The sequence below is a fragment of the Scylla paramamosain genome, chromosome 9, assembly GCF_035594125.1.
Source record: "Scylla paramamosain isolate STU-SP2022 chromosome 9, ASM3559412v1, whole genome shotgun sequence".
Classification (NCBI taxonomy): Eukaryota; Metazoa; Arthropoda; class Malacostraca; order Decapoda; family Portunidae; genus Scylla; species Scylla paramamosain.
Window position 1 is genome coordinate 25,404,594 of NC_087159.1, and position 20,407 is coordinate 25,425,000.

Here is a 20,407-nt window from a genome sequence, read left to right on the forward strand (position 1 = left end):
GGCGTCCGTGGCAGGCCCTCCCCGCCCCCTCCCCCCGCAGCGGTGTGTCCCGCTGCCCGCGAGCCGGACAGCTGAGTGACGGCCGGCCTGGTAGATTAAACCTTCAAATATTCATGCCGTTTGATGAAGCAATAATTGGTAATACCATTGTTTCCATGCTCGCGCATCAATTATTCAAGCGCATAATAATTTCCGTATTTATAAACATAAGTTGAATCCTAGCTACGGTTTCACCTCTCTCTCTCTCTCTCTCTCTCTCTCTCTCTCTCTCTCTGTCTGTCTGTCTGTCTCTCTCTCTCTCTCTCTCTGTCTGTCTGTCTGTCTGTCTCTCTCTCTCTCTCTCTCTCTCTCTCTCTCTCTCTCTCTCTTCCATCTTTGCTGTTTTGTGTGTCACCTACATACGCGAGGCTTTATTCTCGTTGTAAAACTGTTTAGAAGCTTACCTGGTATTTGTAATGTCCAGGGATTTCACTTCAGCTAACACTGGTTCATAGTAATGTAATGCATGATGGCAGCGGCGAGTCATGGAGCTGGTGGCGCTGTGCTCAGGCGAGTATGCCCTAGGTCTAAGTAATGCCGTGGCCAGTCTGGTTACTCATTACTCAATGTTCCTGGCGACTTCCTTCCGGAGAAAAGTTTCGACCAAACAGCCTTCGAACAAAATGGATATTGATTTTCCTAACACTCATTTTCTCCTTTTGTATTAAAAATAATTCAAGTTTTAAGAACACGTCATTGGTGTCCCCTGCCTGTTCCATCTCCTTACATTTCCTTAATTTTGTCTATTTCAATTTCGTCCATTATTAGCCTTGCTCAGCCCCAGTGGCCTCCAGCGGGTGGCTCCTCCCCACAACTACACCACTACCTCTCCAAAGGAAAAGTAAAAGTAGCATTGCAAAACACTATCATTGAAATATGTTAAATAAAATTTATTTAAATATATAACAATAGGGACGCCTGTGAGCGGCGCGGCAGAACACCGACACGACTTACACACTGTAATATACAGACAGACATACACTTTGGTATTTGACCAGGCGGTGCGGCGGCCGAGCTCAGCCTGTTCTCCCGCGGCACGCCGGCTGCCCTGGGCGGGGCGCGTGCAGACCGGGAACCGCAGCGGAAGGGCGGGGACCTGCCGCACGCGGAGTGCAGGACTGGGGCGCGGCCTGTCAGTTCTTGAGGTGGTGGAGGTAGAGGGCGGTGAGGTGGGCGGGGATGGAGGTGCCGGCGGGACCGCCATTGCCGCCCAAATATGCCAATGGGGTGGGACACAGGAGCGGCGGGCCCATGCCCCCAGGGTAGGTCAGCATGCTGGGCGGGCTGGGGGGCTGCGTGGGCTGGTTCACGTCGCACCCCGGGTTTTGCTTCTTCCACTTGGTGCGTCGGTTCTGGAACCAGATCTTGACCTGCGTCTCTGTCAGGTTGAGTGCCAGCGCCAGGTTGAGTCTCTCACACACGCTCAGGTACCGAGTGTGTTTGAACTTGTTCTCCAGCGACACCAGCTGCTCGTAGGTGAAGGCGGTGCGCGCCCGCCGGGGCTTGCCGCCGCCCGCGTCGCATCGCCTTTTCTTGGCCGCTCCGCCGCCCACCTCGTCCATGTCCTTACCAGCTTTGTCGTCCCCACAGTCGTCGCCTCCCTCGTCGCTGCCGCCGCCGCCGCCGACGCTCAGCTCAGAGTCTGAATCTGCGTATTGCACAAAATATTAGCGGCCTTCCCTGGAGCCCAGAGAGGCGTTCTCCTACATGCATGATTTTATATATATATATATATATATATATATATATATATATATATATATATATATATATATATATATATATATATATATATATATATATATATATATATATATATATATGCAGAATTATGAAGAACAGTTTTTCTCAAGAAAATACAAGATAGAACATTGATATTTTATTAGAGTACCAAACAAACAGACTTTCCTGTCCCTGCCCTACATAAGACCGGGAGCAACATCCGTGCAGGGCACTCACCACACGCGGCTGACGTGTCTGGGTGCAGGCTGGCGTCGTCTATGGAGGACGTCACCTCGCTGGAAGTCACCTGAAGGCGTCCCACAAATTTATTGGGGTCAAGAATGTCCATGACTGAGAAGGAAGTGTGTCTGCCTCCCCCCGCCTCCGTGTTGTGTGTCTTGGCCTCGCCGCAGCAGGACGCGGGGCTGCTGCTGGCATCCTGGCATTCCCCCGACGCCTGCTGGTGCTGGCGTGAGTCAGGGGCCGTGCTGGAGTCACTGTGGGTCGTGGTGGTGGTGGTGCACGTTGAGGTTGGGTCACTATGTGTTGTCTTGGCAGAGGCGCCGGTGAGGGTCGTGGTGGGAGTGGTGGACCGCGGGGTGCTCAGGCTGAGTTTGGAGACGACAGAGTAGCTGAGATCTATGGGCGAGGCGGCAGCGGCAGGGGCGGCGGTGGCGGGAAGCAGCGGAGCCTGGGGCACCTGGTGGGGCTGGCCTCTGGGCGACACAGAGTCCGGAGAAACTGATCTAGAATCCATGTTAAAACTGTGTGTGGCTTGTTTTCTAGCACTGGGCAGCAGAACACTTCATCGCGAGGGTCGGGAACACAAGCGTCACTCCGTCACGCCGCCAGTCACAGCCTCGCAGCGCGCCTCACTCCTCACGTCTGCTCCACGCGGCTCGCAGCGAGCAACTAACCTCTCCTCTTCTGTGTCAGATGATATATTTGATGTTGCTAAACAACTCCCGAGCCATGGGGCGAGTTTACCAAATGAGGCTTCACCCAACTTAATGACGACAGTAATTGGCTACTGAAATCCCTACTTATCTAAACACACTTGCCATTGGTCCAGAGAGATTGATCCGTGATACACACTCCACGCTGATTGGCCCGCGCAACGCTAGGGGAGATGCGACGCGGCCTGTGAGTGGCTGAAGTGGATTGTTTACAGAGGATGATTGTGATCCTCCACGTGATTGGCTGAGAGTGACTGCAGAGGAGGAGAGATGGTAAAAGAATCATCGCCCGGTTAATGATGATGCGAAAATACGATTACCTCGTCAAGAATTCCATTTCACACCTACGTTACCCCTGAGCTTTTCGACATGTCGGCGGGAAGCGCCACTCGGGGCCCCCTGAACAAACATAATTTTCCCGCCTAAACTCGAATTCAACCCGTGGCTTACATTTACAGCCCCGCGGACACCCGCCTAAACTTTACTCACTTCGCCCACTTTGAAGCACTTTGTTTGGGGCTGGGTAACCACAGCGCGGGGGAAGGGGGGCGAGGGGCGAGAGGCGGGGCGGGGAGAGAGGGGAGAGAGCAGCTCATTAACCAAGAGTGAGAGACCGGGGAGAGGGCGGGGAGAGTGGGGACAAGGGGGGGGGGATGATCTGCGGCTGCTCGGGCGTGTAAGGTTATCAGGCGAGATTAACTCCTGGCAAGATTATTATCTTCACGCCGCTGTTTGTTTCTTCCCCAGGGTTTTAATTAACACCGAGGAGGAGGGAAGGAGGAGGGCAGGCGGGGCGGGAGAGTGAGGAGAGGAGGGGAGAGGATTGAAGGGACGAGTGAATGCGTGGGGAGGAAGAAAAGAGCGGTTGAGGGAATAGATTGGAAAGGAAATGGAGATGGACAAGAATAGAGATTGTGGGGGCGAAGGAGCGATTATGGGGCAAGGCGGCGGTGGTGCGATACAAATGACGCCGTGAGAGAGAGAGAGAGAGAGAGAGAGAGAGAGAGAGAGAGAGAGAGAGAGAGAGAGAGAGAGAGAGACATAACGATGGTACTAAGATTGGTATTCTTGAGATTCCTCCAAAGCCGCGCCACTTGTGAAGAATATAATGAGATGGCGAGAAGGGAGCGACGGAAGAGGAACAGCGAGACAGGAAAAGAAAAAAAAAATGAGGAAGAATACAGAAGGAGAAAAAGTGTTAGGATGATTGTGAGGAAGAGGAGAATAAAGAAGGGAGATACAAGGGAGGAGTGAGGGATAAGGATGAAGATGAAAAGAATGAGAGAGGTAGAGAATAGAAAAATTAAGGATGAGGAAGAGGAAGAAGAGAAGGAATAAAGGAGTGAGAGAGAGAGGTGAAGGGGAGAAAAATGAAGAATGACGAAGAGGAAGACAATGAAGAAGTAAGATAAGGAAGAGAAAAGTAAAAGACGAGGAAGAGGAAGAAAAGAATAAAGTTGAGAGAGACGGGAGAAAAAGTAAAAGATGAGGAGGAGGATGAAGAAAAGGATGGAGAAGGGAGGAGGAGGAGGAGGAGGAGGAGGAGGAGGAGGAGGAGGAGGAGGAGGAGGAGGAGGAGGAGGAGGAGGAGGAGGAGGAGGAGGCCGGATGCGACAATACCATACATATTCATCTGTTGGTGTATAACGAGTAAATATTTTCAGTCATCCAGATGTGTTAGCGAATTAACCTCCATGACGTAAAAGATTTATTAATGGCTGAGTGGCTAAGAGCATGGCGCAAATATGTACAAATGTGTGTGTGTGTGTGTGTGTGTGTGTGTGTGTGTGTGTGTGTGTGTGTGTGTGTGTGTGTGTGTGTGTGTGTGTGTGTGTGTGTGTAGCAACGCATTTACCTCTCAGAACTCAGCCCTTATATTCAATTCACATGCAAAAGACAAACATCATTAACAAATACGGAAAACACTAATAATTACAGAAAAAATGGTATTATGTGAACAACTCCCACAATGAAGAACGACCACATCATTCCCCAAGGTCGTCTTAGGGATGTTAGAGTTCTTCCTTTCTGCTTACGGACTTAAGACGGACACCAAATCGCGGGCCTGAAGCAAACCATGGGGACTTTTCACCGGGAGCAAAATCGAAATACTTAACTGACGCACAAGGATAAAAAAAAAATAAAAATGAATAAATAAATAAATAAATAAATAAAATAAATAAATAAATAAATAAAAACTACTTCAAGGACCTCAAGCAAACCATAGGGACTTTTCCACTGGGAGGGAGATCGAGACACTTAAAAGACCTGACGCAACAAAAACGAAACACTACTTCAAGCAAACCATAGGGACTTTTCACCGGGAGGGACTTAGGGCACTCCAAAACGTAACGCACTTGAATCCTAATACTAAAAACTAACTTGTCTTTAACTAAATGAGAAGCTCGAACACAGAAGACGTCAGCGAGCACAGGAATAGAAAATGAATGAATGTGTTTGGTGTTACTCATGAAAATACTAAAATCATAAGAGATATTAAACGTGGAGAGAGAGAAAATAAAATGAAAATAATAATAATAGTAAAAAAAAACATGAAAGAGGGAGAGAGAAGGTGATATATGAGGTTTTAAAAGAATTAATCAAGGTGAAATGAACATAGAGAGAGAGAGAGAGAGAGAGAGAGAGAGAGAGAGAGAGAGAGAGAGAGAGAGCCACACATACAAAGGGTCACCGCAGTGCTATTATTACATCCATTACTTATTCAAATGACACAAACAGAGGTCATTTATACCACGCCACGTTTTCTTTACACGCCAATTATCGCTCTTAAGGACATTAGATATTAATTATGACGCAGTATTATGGAGCGACGAGATACTTTTTGATGGGAGAGAGAGAGAGAGAGAGAGAGAGAGAGAGAGAGAGAGAGAGAGAGAGAGAGAGAGAGAGAGAGAGAGAGAGAGAGAGAGAGTAATAATATGGAAGTTTATGTTCGCTTTTATTTATTATGAATTGGGTTTTTTTTATTTATTTATTTTTATTTCGAACTATTAATTCTCTCTCTCTCTCTCTCTCTCTCTCTCTCTAACACCTTCCTCACTTTTCTCTTTCTCTCTATCTCTATCTCTAACCCTTTCCTCAGTTTTTCTTTCAAGTCTCCTCCTCCTCCTCCTCCTCCTCCTCCTCCTCCTCCTCCTCCTCCTCCTTCCTCCCCTGGGTGCTGGTCCCCTCATCATCATTTTCTCTCTCTCTCTCTCTCTCTCTCTCTCTCTCTCTCTCTCTCTCTCTCTCTCTCTCTCTCTCTCTCTCTCTCTCTCTGACACATTTTCTCCTTGTAAAAATAATAACCGTTCTAAGAATTGAAGAAGTATTGTACCTTTTATTTGTAGTTGGCGTTCATTGCAGCTTGAAATGAAGGAATGACTGACTTTGGACACGTGTAAATACGCAACGTAATAATAATAATAACAAGAACGTACGAAGTAATACAAAATGTCACGTTGCAAAAAAAAAAAAAAAGGAAAGAAAAATTAATAAGTAAACATATATAAAATAAAGCAAAATAAAACAACAATGAATGAATGAGTACGTGAATGATTGAATGAATGAATGAATACAAAGATACATATGTAAATAAATGGTAAATAAACAAAATAAATAAAAAGGCTTTCACTTTCACGGGTGTATTGATTTGGTGTCGTTTTGTTCAGTGCATACTTTAAGATAACAGTTTTAATCCTCTTCCTACTTCTTGCTCTCGTTCTTATCGTCGTCTACTTCCTTCTTTTCTTCTACTCCTTCTCGTTCTTGACCTCCTTCTTGCTCCTGGGCGTTCTACTCCTCTTCGTTATCCTTCTTCTTATCCCTTTTTTTTCGTCCTTCTCCTCCTCCACGTCATTCTTGTGTTTTTCTTCCTCCTCCTCTTCCTCTTCTTCGTCCTTGCCCTCGTTTTCCACCTCCTCGTCCTTGCCTTCGTATTCCTCTTCTGTCTGTCCCACCCTCAGGAGGATCACAACCTCAATTAGTGAGTGTGTGTGTGTGTGTGTGTGTGTGTGTGTGTGTGTGTGTGTGTGTGTGTGTGTGTGTGTGTGTGTGTGTGTGTGTGTGTGTGTGTGTGTGTGTGTGTGTGTGTGTGTGTGTGTGTGTGTGTGTGTGTGTGTGTGTGTCAGTGAACTTAAATGTTTTTCTCCCTCGGCGCAGTTAATTGCGTGGTTCATAAACAAGTAATAACAATGACATTATAATATTAAGGTCTCTACAACTCTCAGTTTATTCACCTCTGCCTGTATTTTGTTTATTCTTCTTATGACCTATTTATTCACACACACACACACAACACACACACACACACACATCAATTAATTTCTCATATATTCACTCTTCCTCTATTAATTTACCTGTCAATTAATGCGTTGCTTAATTTAGACGTTCATTATTTTACATCAGAACAGAACATCAGCAATAAATAAGGGGATTAATTATAGTTTTTGTTATTTTTTTTTATTTACTCGTTTTATTATTGTTGTTTTTATCAATTTATTTATTTTTATGGTGCCGGAGAGGAGGAAGTGGTCAGGTCTTTAGTGGTGAAGTCCGGCCACTCGCCTCTCCTGCGTGAAGACACAGCACAAGACTAGAAGCGGCGGAGTTTAGTGACATGAACGGGAAAAGGAGCTGAGAGCCAGTGACACGCACAGCTGGAGACGTGGTATGGATACGAGATAAACTGATACATAAATAGATAGATAGGTATGAAGATTGTTAAGTAGGTAGGCAGGTAGATAGATAGATAAATAGATAGATAGATAGATAGATAAAGAAAGAGAGAAAGAAGAAAAAAATAGATAGATAGATGCAGATAGACAAAGATTTACTGACTGAAAGGCACTGCAAAGACCAGGCCATATGGCGCCGCAGTATCGCAGCAAGAGGCCTCGGCGCGGGAGGCCAAGGTAACAATGATACACAACTCCTGCCACTACACCTCTACACAAACAAACTCCCTTACACAACATCGATAACTTACACACACACACACACACACACACACACACACACACACACACACACACACACACACAACCTTGCTGCTTACTTTTATCATCCTCACAATATTTTTTTTACACCACTTCCTCTTTTCCTAGTCTGTCTTGGTGTTTCTCATTCTCTTGCTTCTTTTCCTTCTCCTCCTTTTCCTCCTCTCCGTCACGGCGTCAGGGCGTGGCGACCCTGTGACCCAGCGCCCCGGGTCATGTCAGTGTCACCTCGCCTTGGCCTGACCGCGGAAGACACCCGAGCCACCCTCATGGTAATTTCAAAACCATTTCTTTGTCGCGGCTTTCCGATGCGTGCGTGCGTGCGTACGTGTGTGTGTGTGTGTGTGTGTGTGTGTGTGTGTGTGTGTGTGTGTGTGTGTGTGTGTGTGTGTGGTGTGTGTGTGTGTGTGTGTGTGTGGTGTGTGTGTGTGTGTGTGTGGAACCAACTGACATGTGAATAATACGGACGATGAATAATATGAAGTTAATAAGGAAAGGAAAAGATAATACAAGAATGGACCTATTTTATTTATTTATTTATTTATTTATTTATTTTTAGATGTAATGCTTTCCTTCGTCAGTTTACCATTTCCTCCTACACGAGCGGCCCGGCGGACACATCAAGGCTCCTCCCCTCGCTAATCGGTGTTGCCTCGCGTGGCGCCTTCACTGCAATATCCACATCGGAACAATACCTGCGCTAACAGATTGGTGCAAACTTCCCTTCGTTACCGTAAGTCAAGTAAACTATACACGTACTCTCGAACACTTCACGAGCCTCACACATACGGCTCCTCCGTCTTCCCTCTTGCCCCTTGCCAACCCGTCTTCAGTTCGTAGATAGATAGATAGATAGATACACAGACACAGACAGATAGATAGATAGATAAATAGACAGATAAATAGACAGATAGACAGACAGACAGGCAGAGACAGATAAATAGATACGTTAAGATGAAAAAGAATGAGAAAATAAGAATATAGAAAAAAATATATGGACAAAAAAAAAAAAAAATAGAACCCATATCACATTAAGAAGTGCTGCTAGAAAGGCGAGATATAGACTATTAATGTAATCAGGTTGTTGGCGCTGAGTTATTAGGGAGTTTTAAAAGATGAGACAAATTTATGGATGGGGATGATAGATGGAAACAGGCAGGTATATTTCGTACAGGGACTGCCACTTGTAGGCCTAATGGATTCTTGCAGCTTCCCTTATATCTCTATGTTCTCAATGCAACGCAACACAACGCAACACAACGCAGCACAACGCAGCTTTCCCAAGACTCATACTGACGGAATAACTGATATCAAGTGTTTCATCAAAGTAAGGTATTTCTCTCCCTATTTTTTTTCCCCTGTGTTGTCTGCCTGCCTGTCACAACACCCACGAAGTCCCGAGCCCTCACCAAATACTTCTGACGGGGGAAGAAGCAGCAGAGGCACCGAGGCGAGGAGAGGAACTGACATGCATCTCTCCTCCTAATCCGTAGTTGGTCAGACTCCTCCCCTGAGCCTCCATGCTTCACCCTGAGGAATGCAGGAGTTTGTGGGTAAGGGCTGCAAGGGTCGGGGGCGGACGCTGCCTCCTCCACCTTGCTCTTTTGTACGCGAAGTGGTTTAATCCTTCTATGGTAAGCCATTTGAAGTCACTTGATTCATATTATAATCTTTTCACACACACCAACTCAAACTTCCTATTCGTCATTTCTATTCGTTCGCTTTACTGCCACCCACGCTCTCTCTCTCTCTCTCTCTCTCTCTCTCTCTCTCTCTCTCTCTCTCTCTCTCTCTCTCTCTCTCTCTCTCTCTCTCCTCTCTCTCTCTCTCTCTGATCGTACTCCCAGCAAGCATCGTCGCCACTCTTTAGTTCTTCTCCTGAATGATCTAAAGGCGGAGAGTTTTACACAGGAGACCAGAGAAGCAAGGGAGAGAGGCGCGGTGTGGGACGAGCGGGAGGGTACGGGATGCGCGTCGAGGGGACGGCCGGGATGGGTCAGGATGGACGGCGGGCTGGTGACGGTGGGAGGCGGCGGTGGGAGGCGGCGGTGGGTGGAGACGGTGGGCGAAGGGAGAGATCGATTGTACTCTGGGCACCTTTGAAAATCAATCGAGGATGAGCACCAAACAGGATGGCGCGACGAGGGGGCCAAGGCGGCTCGCGGCGGTCCTCCTGGGGTGGTGGGGTGGAGGGTCCGGGCCGCCCCGCACCCAGCAGCAGCGACACCGAGAAACCTTTACCGCTGAGTCGGATCTTCAGCTTCTGGACCTCGAGGGACACTTTTTACCTGGCGCAGCGAGGAGTCATGCTAGACGGAAATATCTGTGTTTTTAGCAATGCGAGTGAGTAAAGCTGTTTCTTTCCAATATTCATTACAAATTTACTGACACCCCTGTACATCAGCGGCTCACCACCAGCTGTGCCATCGTTACGTAATTATGACGTGGCCCTCACCCCACCACCACCATCACCACCGGAATGAGTCTCGTCCCGTCCTGCCTGTCCCGGGTGGCGGCGGCTTCCTGTGTCCGCCTCGCCGTGGTTCCGTGGGTCGCCTGAGAACAGCGGCTCGTTCATGTCAGGGTTTCGCTTTGGTGATGAACACCCGAGGTACCGCGCCGCCCAGCCCGCCGCGGGGCTCCGGCCCGGCCTGCGGCAGGTGATCCGCCATCCAACACCGCCAATTTGTGGACAATGGCGGCCATTAGTTTCTGGTGAGGAAGAGGGCAACCAGCTCGTCTTTCTGAGGAAGAGATGACCCCCACCACCGCGGGTCACACGGGGTCAGGTCTCCGCCACTGTTTACTGTCAGGCTGGGAGTAAGTAATGGAGGAGTGGGTCGTGTGGCGGGGAAGGGAGGTGGAGTGGCAACCAGAGAGGGGTGAGGGAGGGCGGAGACGACCAACCAATCTGTCCCGAGTAGCAGCACGACCTCTTGACTTCCGCTGCGTCACAGTAACTACAACTCATTTAGGGATAGAGCCGCCGCCGCCGCCCCGCTGGTGAGTGCCGCGCTTCACACTCCAACCCCTGAAGCACTCGCGCCCCTGAGTGCTTGCTGCGGCGCGGGAAGCCTGCACTGCTGCCGTCCTTCCTGCTGGTGGCACATTTTGCAATGAAGACTTAGAAATATACAATTAAAACACCGAAGACTGCAGTACAGGTGTTTGTCTATGTATTTAACTAACTTGTAACACGAACTCTTCCTGTGCGATATGAAATACATAGAAAAAAAAATGTCCATTGATTCAGGTGAAGTGCTGGTGAGAGAGACGAGCGAGGAGGAGCTGGGTGTGAGGAGCGGAGGGAGGCGAGTAAGGGGGAGAGAGAAGGAAGAAGAGGAGGGGAGGAAAAAAAAAGAGATATTTTGTAGTAAAGTTTGAAAACGCTTAAAATACCCTCCCCATCGAATTCCCCCCCCCCCCCCTCTCTCTCTCTCTCTCTCTCTCTCTCTCTCTCTCTCTCTCTCTCTCTCTCTCTCTCTCTCTCTCTCTCTCTCTCTCTCTCTCCCCTGCATCGTTTTGTGCTCGATTCTCTGACAAACGAACTCGGAAGCGACATAATGACCGCCATTACCATCAAGGTGAAAACAAACAAACAAAAAAAAGTTTGAAGAGAATCAACAAAAGGGAGGTGGCCGTTGAGGGGAAGAGAGGAAAGGAAAAGAAGAGAAAGGAAAAGGAAGAAAATTAAAAGTGACTGCAGAGGATTGGGGGAAGAAGAGCATGAGAATAAGAGAAGAAATGAGAAAGAGAAGGATAGGAAAGGAGGAAAAAAAAGAGGAAGAGAACGAGAGAATAGGAGGGATAAGAGGAGAGAGAAATAGGAATGAATAGGAAGGGAAAACGAAAGTGGAAAGGAAAGAGGGAAAGGAAAGGATGAAGAGGGGAAAAGCAGGATAAAGAAAGAAAAGATGATAATGATGAGAAAACCAAAGGTAGAAGAAATAGGGAAGAGGAAGAGAAAATCAGGGAAGGAGAAAGAGAGAGAGAGAGAGAGAGAGAGAGAGAGAGAGAGAGAGAGAGAGAGAGAGAGAGAGAGAGAGAGAGAGAGAGAGAGAGAGAGAGAGAGAGAGAGCTACAGGGAGGGATGGAAGCGTCAGAGCCAAGGGGGGAGAGGTGGAAGGAGGGAAAGGAGGAAAGGTGAGGTGAGGGGAGGGGTGTAAGAGTGAGGGGGGCTAAATGAGGGGAGGGGCAGCGTGCATGTTGATGCCGCCATTATCGGCTTATTAGTCCCGCGGGTCGGCTACAAAAAAAGGCGACCAAATCAGTGTTAGTAGCGCATTTTGCTTTTATTTTTTAGGGAGCAGCTCATTCCTTCCCTCCTCCTTTCCTTATTCCCTTCCTTCTCCTTTTCTCATTTTATTTATTTATTTTTTTATTTTTTTTCCTCACAGACCTCATTCTTTTCTTTTCTTTCTCCTTTTCTCATTGTTTTTTTCTTTTCACAGACATTTCATCCTTTTCCCTTCTTCTTTCCTCATTCCTTCTATTTTTTTTATATATTGTTTTCTTTTTCACAGACAGATCATTGTTTTCTTTTCCTTCTCCTTTCCTGATTTTTTTACTTTTTTTTTTACAGACATCTCATCCTTTTCTTTCTCCTTTCCTCATCCTCTTTATTTTCAGGAGGAGTCATTGTTTTCCTTCCCCTTTCCTCATTCCTATTAATTCTTTTCTTTCTTTCCTCATCCCTTCCATTTTCATAAGACGAGTCATTCTTTTCCTTCTCATTTCCTCATTGCGCTTCATTTTCACGAGGCAAGTATTTTTTTTTCCTTCTTTCCTCTTCCCCCCTTTTTTCCCAACCGACAATCACGTGACATTAGCACCGGTGACGCCCACAACTCACGGCCAGAGAAGCGAACCAACATGCGGGCGTGGGCGTGAATTAGTTCAGTTCGCTTCAGTTCACTTCGGGTTCGGTTTAGTTCGGTTCGGTTCGGGCCCGGTCAGTTCGAGGCCCAATTTGCAGTCTGCATGCAATTTCAAGTTAGAGGTAAACCCGTAGCATAAAGACGAAGGGGCAGCACAGGCGGACACAGCGGAGGTGATGGGCTCGGCTGGCTGGTAGCGGCAAGCGGGCGTCGGTGCTCGGGAGTTAGGCGAGGCTGACGGAGTGGCTGGTGGTGGTGGTGGTGGTGGCGCGCAGAGGGACTGACTGGCGAGCTGGAGGACTAACTGACGGGCTTGGGAAGTGACTGGCGAGGCTGTAGATGCTGCTGAGTGGCGGAAATGTAGAGAAGGCTGCGGTTAACTGTGGCTATCTGTGGTTATCTGTGGTAGGAATGAAGAAGAAGCAGTAGTAGTAGTAGTAGTAGTAGTAGTAGTAGTAGTAGTAGTAGTAGTAGTAGTAGTAGTAGTAGTAGTAGTAGTAGTAGTAGTAATAGTAGGAGCAGGAGGATGACAGAAAGGAAATGAGAGGGAAGAAGCAGGATAAGAGAAGAAAACAAGACAACAAGAAGGGATGGGAGAGTTCGAAGCTGAAGGAGAAAGGAGGAAAGGTAAAGGGAAGAATGAGAGGAAGGGTTAAATTGGTGGTGGTAGTAGTAGTAGTAGTAGTAGTAGTAGTAGTAGTAGTAGTAGTAGTAGTAGTAGTAGTAGTAGTAGTAGTAGTAGTAGTAGTAGTAGTAGTAGTAGTAGTAGTAGTAGTAGTAGTAGTAGTAGTAGTTGTAGTAGTAGTGACATTTACTACAATAACCAACTCTCTCTCTTTCCCGTTTTCTCTTTTCTCTTCCTTTTTCCCTCCCTTTCACTCCTCTCTCCATTCTTCCATCTTTGCTCCTTTCCCTTCCTCTCCCATTCCCTCTCTTCCTGCCTCGTGTCTTCCTGCCACTCTTCCATTTCCTTCTCGTTCCTTCTGTGTTCTTGTTTCTTCCTCTACACTTTCACTCACGTCCTTCCTCCTTTGCTCCCTCTCTCTACCTCTTCACCTTTTTCCTTCTCTCCTCTCTTTCCTTCCTCAGTCCTCCCACAAGCTCCATTTCCTCCTTTCTTTTTCCCTCCCATCTCTCTCCGTTGCCCCATTCTTTCCCTATCTTCAGTGGTATTCCTCCCTTTCTCCTTTCTCTTCGCTCTCCCTCTCTACCTCCGCTGTTTCTTAAGCCTGGGTGAGGAGTAGGGAGCAGGGAGGAGTGGGGAGTGAGTGGGGTGTTAGAGTGAATGGTTTTTCCCAATATAAGGCGTGGAGAGAGGCGAGGAGTCACCCACTTTGAGGTAGAACAGTTCTTGCCTTCGTCAGTAGATGGATGATGACGCGAAAGATACTGAATCGTCAAATACGTAGAAGTAATATCGTCAGTAGATAGAAGATGATATTACGAAAGTTAGCAAATCATCAAGCAAAAGCACTTCCGCCAGTAGATAATAGAAGAATATGACACAAAAACACCGAATCGTCAGGTAAAAGCAATCCCGGAAAGTGAAAGAGAGATAAAACGACAGATAAACAAATGAAGATCGATTTGCGGGACAGACTCTCCGGGCTTGGGGATCCGCCGCCGCCATTCATGGACGTGACTCGAACACGCGTCCAAAACTTTCTTGGGCGGGATCTTCTTTTTCTTCTTCATCTTCTTCCTAAATCAAACAACTCGAGGCTCTCAGCGATAATCGGGTTCCCTTCCAGACGCGGCACTCCGTCCGTCCCTTTTAAGGCAGTCCTCGTCTTTTTTAAGGTCTACACCCTCTTCTTTTTTCCCCCGCGCGCCAAAATAAAAAACGGTTCCCCCACTTGTGCCGCCATTTCTGTCCCGCCACCGGAAAATTGGTTCTCACTTCCCGCGCACTCGAGCAGTCATTATCTGATGGGATTTTGCATTTAAATTTGAACCATTTTTCTACCTCAGTGACTCCAAATAGCCAGGAAAATTGAAGTCGAACGAATATATCGCTTTATATTCGTGACACAAAAGGGAGTCATTATTTTAGGGCGGTTTAGAAGAGGGTCAATTTATTGCGTCATTGATACCCGCGCATCAGCTCCGCCGGGAGACTCTGTCCGGCTCACGATCACCGTCTTAATGGATTGTTGTCGGTAAAACGGCGGCGGCGGCTTAGGACCCCGCCGCTGCCGAGGCTCAGGGCAGGGAGGGGAAGCAGCGCCGCCCCCTTGCTCGCCTGCTGGACTCCGCTAAGCCTCCAGCTGCTGCTGCTGCTGCTGCTCCTGCTGGATCGGTTGCGTGGGAGGACCGACCGGAGGACAGCGAGTTGTGTGTAGTAAGTTGTGTGAGAGAGGAGATGAGGGAAGTTTTATTATTGGTGTGTGTGTGTGTGTGTGTGTGTGTGTGTGTGTGTGTGTGTGTGTGTGTGTGTGTGTGTGTGTGTGTGTGTGTGTGTGTGTGCGCGCGCGCGCAGATGGACTGATGGGAACACTACATCAGACCGTAATACAGCAAAGAGAGAACCCGTGAAATGAGACAAAAACTAAATTACACAAAAAGGAGACGACGAAGAAGGCTACATCGTGGAGGAGGAGGAGGAGGAGGAGGAGGAGGAGGAGGAGGAGGAGGAGGAGGAGATGAGTGTGTCATGGGCCAGAGGAGACGCCCTGATCCCTCTAATGCTCCTGGGGGTGGGGTGAGGGGACCGGGCGGGGGAGAGAGGAGGGGAGTGGAGGGTTGGAGTCGGAGTGAGAGCGGCTGGGTGAGTGGGTCTGTCCGCCTCATCTGCATGTGTGTTTATGGTAACCAGCAATATTCTGCGGACCTGCGGCACGTGCACACCGCCGCTACATTTGCATATGCATACAGGATGCAAAACTCCATATATTAGGTGTGTGTGTGTGTGTGTGTGTGTGTGTGTGTGTGTGTGTGTGTGTGTGTGTGTGTGTGTGTTGGTATACACAGTCGCTTGTTACCAGAAATTAGTAAAAGCGCAGCAACTCAAGCAGGAGGGTGAGGCGGCGCCGTGCAGGTCTGGTGCCGCTTGAAGGTGACGCGAGGCAGACAGCCGCGACATAATGCACCTCATCAAAGGCCATAATGCACCTCTTCAGTATATCATTAGCCTGGGGGGGCGGGTCGAGGGGCACGGGTTTTAAATGTCAGATTATTCACCGTCACATCTTGGAGGGTGTCAGAAATAGCCCGCAGCTGATGGGCGGGAGGCCGGGGCGCCACCTGCCCGTGTCTTGTGGTGCCCCGCGTCACGTCACCGCACGCACACCTGCCGCACGTCGCTTCAACAAACACGATGATACCTCTGAGGGCGACGCAGCGAGGAGGGCTGGGGGGGAGATGGGGGAACAGGAAGTTTATGCACAAAATGTTAGTCTCCAGCGGCGCGACTGAGGGATCGTCTTTCCGCCGCTAAGCAGATACTCGAGCATCAAACGAGGCGGGGTGTCGCAGGGGCAGCCACACACCCGCGCCCTTCAATCTTGGGGCACCCTGACGGCGGGGCATGGGAGGCACCGCACCTGCCGTCGCCTGTCCTGCGGGCGGGAACACACGGGCGGCATTTTCCGGCGGGAGGAGAGAAGGTGACCTGCGTGTGTGCGTGCGTGCGTGCGTCTGTAGTGGCGCGAGTGTTCCTTTTTTTCACGTTGTGCTTTGCCGGGAGGGAATCGAGAATGTTGTTAGTTATTAATGTGCATTGTTGAGGCAGCGGCGAGGCGTGCTTTTGTGATGAGTACCTTATTGAGTTTCGACAAATACACATTTCGCGGTTCATTGTTGCGGTTAAACAAATGAACCGCGACCCGGTGTGTGCCGAGCAGCGGTGCGCGGGCGGCGACACTCCGCCGGATGATTACCTGGGAGCGAACAAAGGGTAGGCCTGCATCCTTTATGCGGCCCACATTATTCCTCCTGCCTCGCCTCTCTCTGGCTTTATATATATATATATATATATATATATATATATATATATATATATATATATATATATATATATATATATATATATATATATATATATATATATATATAAAAACCTACTATACACGTAAGTAGATGGCATGTAATCACTTACACGAGCATCTTTTAATAATGGAAAGAATTTAGTTTTCATTATGGGACTACTGTTGCGTGGATGGGGCGCAGTGAGAGCACCGGCGGTACGAACACAGATCCTCCAAGAACTGAAAGCCCAGTGAGAGGCAGGAAAAAAATGAAGACATGACGACACCAACTTCCTTGAAATAATCTGTGGACAAAACCTAGTTAACACAACTCTGGGAACCAGGCAACACACACACACACACACACACACACACACACACACACACACACACACACACACACACATTCAGGCAGCCTCAAAACAAGCCACTCACGGGACGCTCGCGACACTCCCAAGCCCAAGCCCGCCACCACTCTCCCTCTCTCACCACTCTCCACTCTCCCTTTCCTCCCTCCTCCTCCTCCCTCGTGCACGCGGCTTAACCTCGCTAATGAGACCCTCCCGCAACCCTTCCCGGCGCATCAAAAACAAAGCATCAGAAAAAAGACCCGCCGATGTCGTGATCTCCGTGAAATTGCGTCATGTGGTCGAGCTGGAGAGAGAGGGAGAGGGAGAGAGGGAAAGGGAGAGTGAGAGAGGGAGAGAGGGAGAGGGAGAGAGGCAGAGGGAGAGGGAGAGAGGCAGAGGGAGAGGGAGAGGGAGAGGTAGAGGGAGAGGGGGTGAGAAGAGACTAGCATGAAGGGAGAGCAAGACGGAAAGGGACTAAGTGAGAGAGAGAGAGAGAGAGAGAGAGAGAGAGAGAGAGAGAGAGAGAGAGAGAGAGAGAGAGAGAGAGAGAGAGAGAGAGAGAGAGAGAGAGAGGGAAGGAGAGGATGCATGAGGAGAGAGTTAAGACCAGGAATCATAGCGAAAAAAAAAAAGTGTGAATGAGAGAGCGAGAGAGAGAGAGAGAGAGAGAGAGAGAGAGAGAGAGAGGAGAGAGAGAGAGAGAGAGAGAGAGAGAGAGAGAGAGAGAGAGAGAGAGAGAGGGGGGGGGGGAGGGGGATCCACAGTAAGGTGAGGACAAGAAGAAGACAATTACGAGGGGCAGCACCCGTGTCAAATGGTGTCGGGGAGTCGCTTGAGGGAGGAAGACAGATGGCGGGGGCGCTGCTGCAGGAGGAGGAGGAGGAGGAGGAGGAGGAGGAGGAGGAGGAGGAGGAGGAGGAGGAGGAGGAGGAGAATTAAGAAGAAGAAGAAGAAGAAAAAGAAGAAGAAAAAGATGATGATGATGATGATGATAATGATTATTCATCATCATCATCAATAACAGACTACAAAACTAGACGATATAAGAACAAAAGAACAAGAACAACAAAAACAAGAGGAAAACATGATAATAAATAAAAAAAAAAATACATATAACTTAAAGAAAGAAAAATCGGAAAAAGAAAAAAAAAACACGAAGCAGGTACACTACAAGAGAGAGAGAGAGAGAGAGAGAGAGAGAGAGAGAGAGAGAGAGAGAGAGAGAGAGAGAGAGAGAGAGAGAGAGAGATAACCAGAAATAGAAAGAGAAAACAAAGATATCGGTTAGCAATGGTAGTGGTGGTGGTGGTAGCAAGAGTAGGAGGAGGAGGAGGAGGAGGAGGAGGAGGAGGAGGAGGAGGAGGAGGAGGAGGAGGAGGAGAAGGAGTAAGATCTTAAGTGTGTGTGGATTATGTGGATGTAAAGGCAAGGTAAGGACGCCCCTGCAGACCATCTCGTTAAGGAGCAGGTGCTTGGCAGGGTCAGCGGCCGCTTCTTCGCCTGCCATTCTCCCCGCTTCTTATGGCGGAGGCAACGAGGGAGGCGGAGGAGGAGGAGGAGGAGGAGGAGGAGGAGGAGGAGGAAGAGGAGGAGGAGGAGGAGGAGGAGCAGTACATCAGGAGGAGCAGCTGTCTCCCCTCGTGTTGCCTTAACCCTTTCTTTTACTGTCAGGAAACTTGTTAGATGTAATTGGGTGGTGTGTGTGTGTGTGTGTGTGTGTGTGTGTGTGTGTGTGTGTGGTGTGTGTGTGTGTGTGTGTGTGTGTGTGTGTGTGTGTGTGTGTGTGTGTGTTATCTCCCCCTGCTTGCTGGTGATTTGCCTTTATTTGTCCGTCTGTGTCTTCTTGTCTCTCCTCGTGTATTTGTTTCCCGCCCCTCCGTGACTCTGATAATGCTTGGTTTGTGGAAGTGACCGATAGCTCCTCGTATTTAAGGGTAATTGATAAGAGAAGAATTTACCCACACTATACATTATCATCGGCTTAGAAAAATGCGACATCAGAGTTTTGTGTTAGTATTTTTTTCCCCTTCCTCTTCTACTCCTCCTTCTTGTTCTTATTCTTGTTATTCTTGTTATTTTTTGTTTTGTTTTTAATGTTCTCCCCCCTCTCCCTCTCCTCCACCCTCGCCAACGTAATTCATTTCCTTGTTAATAATATCTTCGACACTCCTCTTTCCTTCTCCCTGTCATCATCACCCACCACCACCACCACCACCACCACCACCACAAGCAAACCAGGAAACCAACACCTAACCAAAAGAACAGAGAACAAAACACAAGAGAACACCAGAGAGAGAGAGAGAGAGAGAGAGAGAGAGAGAGAGAGAGAGAGAGAGAGAGAGAGAGAGAGAGAGAGAGACAAACGAAAAGCAACACCAGAATTAGACAACGCTCACTCACTCCTTGCATCCTTCCTTCTCTCTGCTCCTCTTGCATCTCTTCCTCCTTCTGCAGCAAGTCTCCAGTAATTAGCCGCTTTCGATGCCGCCTCCTCCATCCGTTATGCCGTCAACAGCCCGGCCGCCCTTCTAACAGCCCTGGAAATAGTAGGAATCCCCACCTTAATCCCCAGCGGGCGAGGGAAGGACTGCTCTACCCTCACTTCCCTCACCACTTCCCTCACCGTTTCCCGAGGTCACGCACTCGCCAGCCGAAAGGGACACGGAGGCGAGGGGAAGGAAGGGGAAGGGAGAAGGGGAGGGAGAGGAGATCTAATTGACAGCCACTTACAGTTCTATTACGGTCGGCTCATGGAATGGTTACGCCTGTCTTGCGGTGAAGGATGCTGCCTCCCACCCTCTCCCTCTCCTCTTCCTCTCTCCCTCTCTCTCTCTCTCTCTCTAGCAGGTCGTGAGAGAGAGGGTCGCGAGGAGGAAGGAAGCTTGGTAGAGGGAAGCGTATGGAGGAGAAGATATTACGTAGAAAGACGGAAGGGTGCATGAGGTAGCGAAGAGGGAAGGGAATGTAGGAAGGAAGGAAGGAAGGAGTGCAGCGGAGATGTACTCGTATATATACGGAAAGGTAAGGTGGTGAGCTGAGAGACAGAGAGAGAGAGAGGGAGAGTGAGAGTGAGAGAGGGAGAGGGAACAGGGAAGCGAGATCAAAGAAAAGGTTGAAAAAGTGGTAAGAAATATGATGGAAAATTGAAAAAAAATGTGCGTGGAATAATTGTAATGAGAGAGAGAGAGAGAGAGAGAGAGAGAGAGAGAGAGAGAGAGAGAGAGAGAGAGAGAGAGAGAGAGGAGAGAGAGAGAGAGAGGGGGTGACACTCCCTGGCCACTAATATAACTGTCATCGGAGGTAATCAGGAGGGGGTGGTGGTGGTGGTGGTGGTGGCGGTCTTCCTCCTCCTCCTCGTCTTTTCCTTCTCCCACACTCATTTCCTTCTCTCCCTTTTTTTCTTTCTCCCTCTCCGTACCTCCCTTCTACCCTCCCATTCTCATTGACTCGTCTCTCCCCATCCTCCTTCCTCGCCCTCCCTTCCTTTTCATCTTTCCTCAC

At 48.5% G+C, this 20,407-nt stretch overlaps 1 protein-coding gene across 1 annotated transcript in view; it reads right to left on the reverse strand.

Annotated features, from left to right (window-relative positions):
* Window positions 1–908: 908 nt before the first annotated feature.
* LOC135103748 (homeobox protein slou-like) overlaps window positions 909–20,407 on the reverse strand; it is a 115,968-nt gene continuing 96,469 nt past the window's right edge. The window contains exons 3-5 of the mRNA XM_064010441.1: window positions 19,307–19,443; window positions 1,999–2,971; window positions 909–1,687 (exon numbers count right to left, since the gene is read on the reverse strand). Of these exons, the coding sequence (XP_063866511.1) occupies window positions 1,173–1,687; window positions 1,999–2,518 (1,035 nt within the window). The 5' untranslated portion in view covers window positions 2,519–2,971; window positions 19,307–19,443 and the 3' untranslated portion in view covers window positions 909–1,172. The remainder of the gene's footprint in view (window positions 1,688–1,998; window positions 2,972–19,306; window positions 19,444–20,407) is intronic.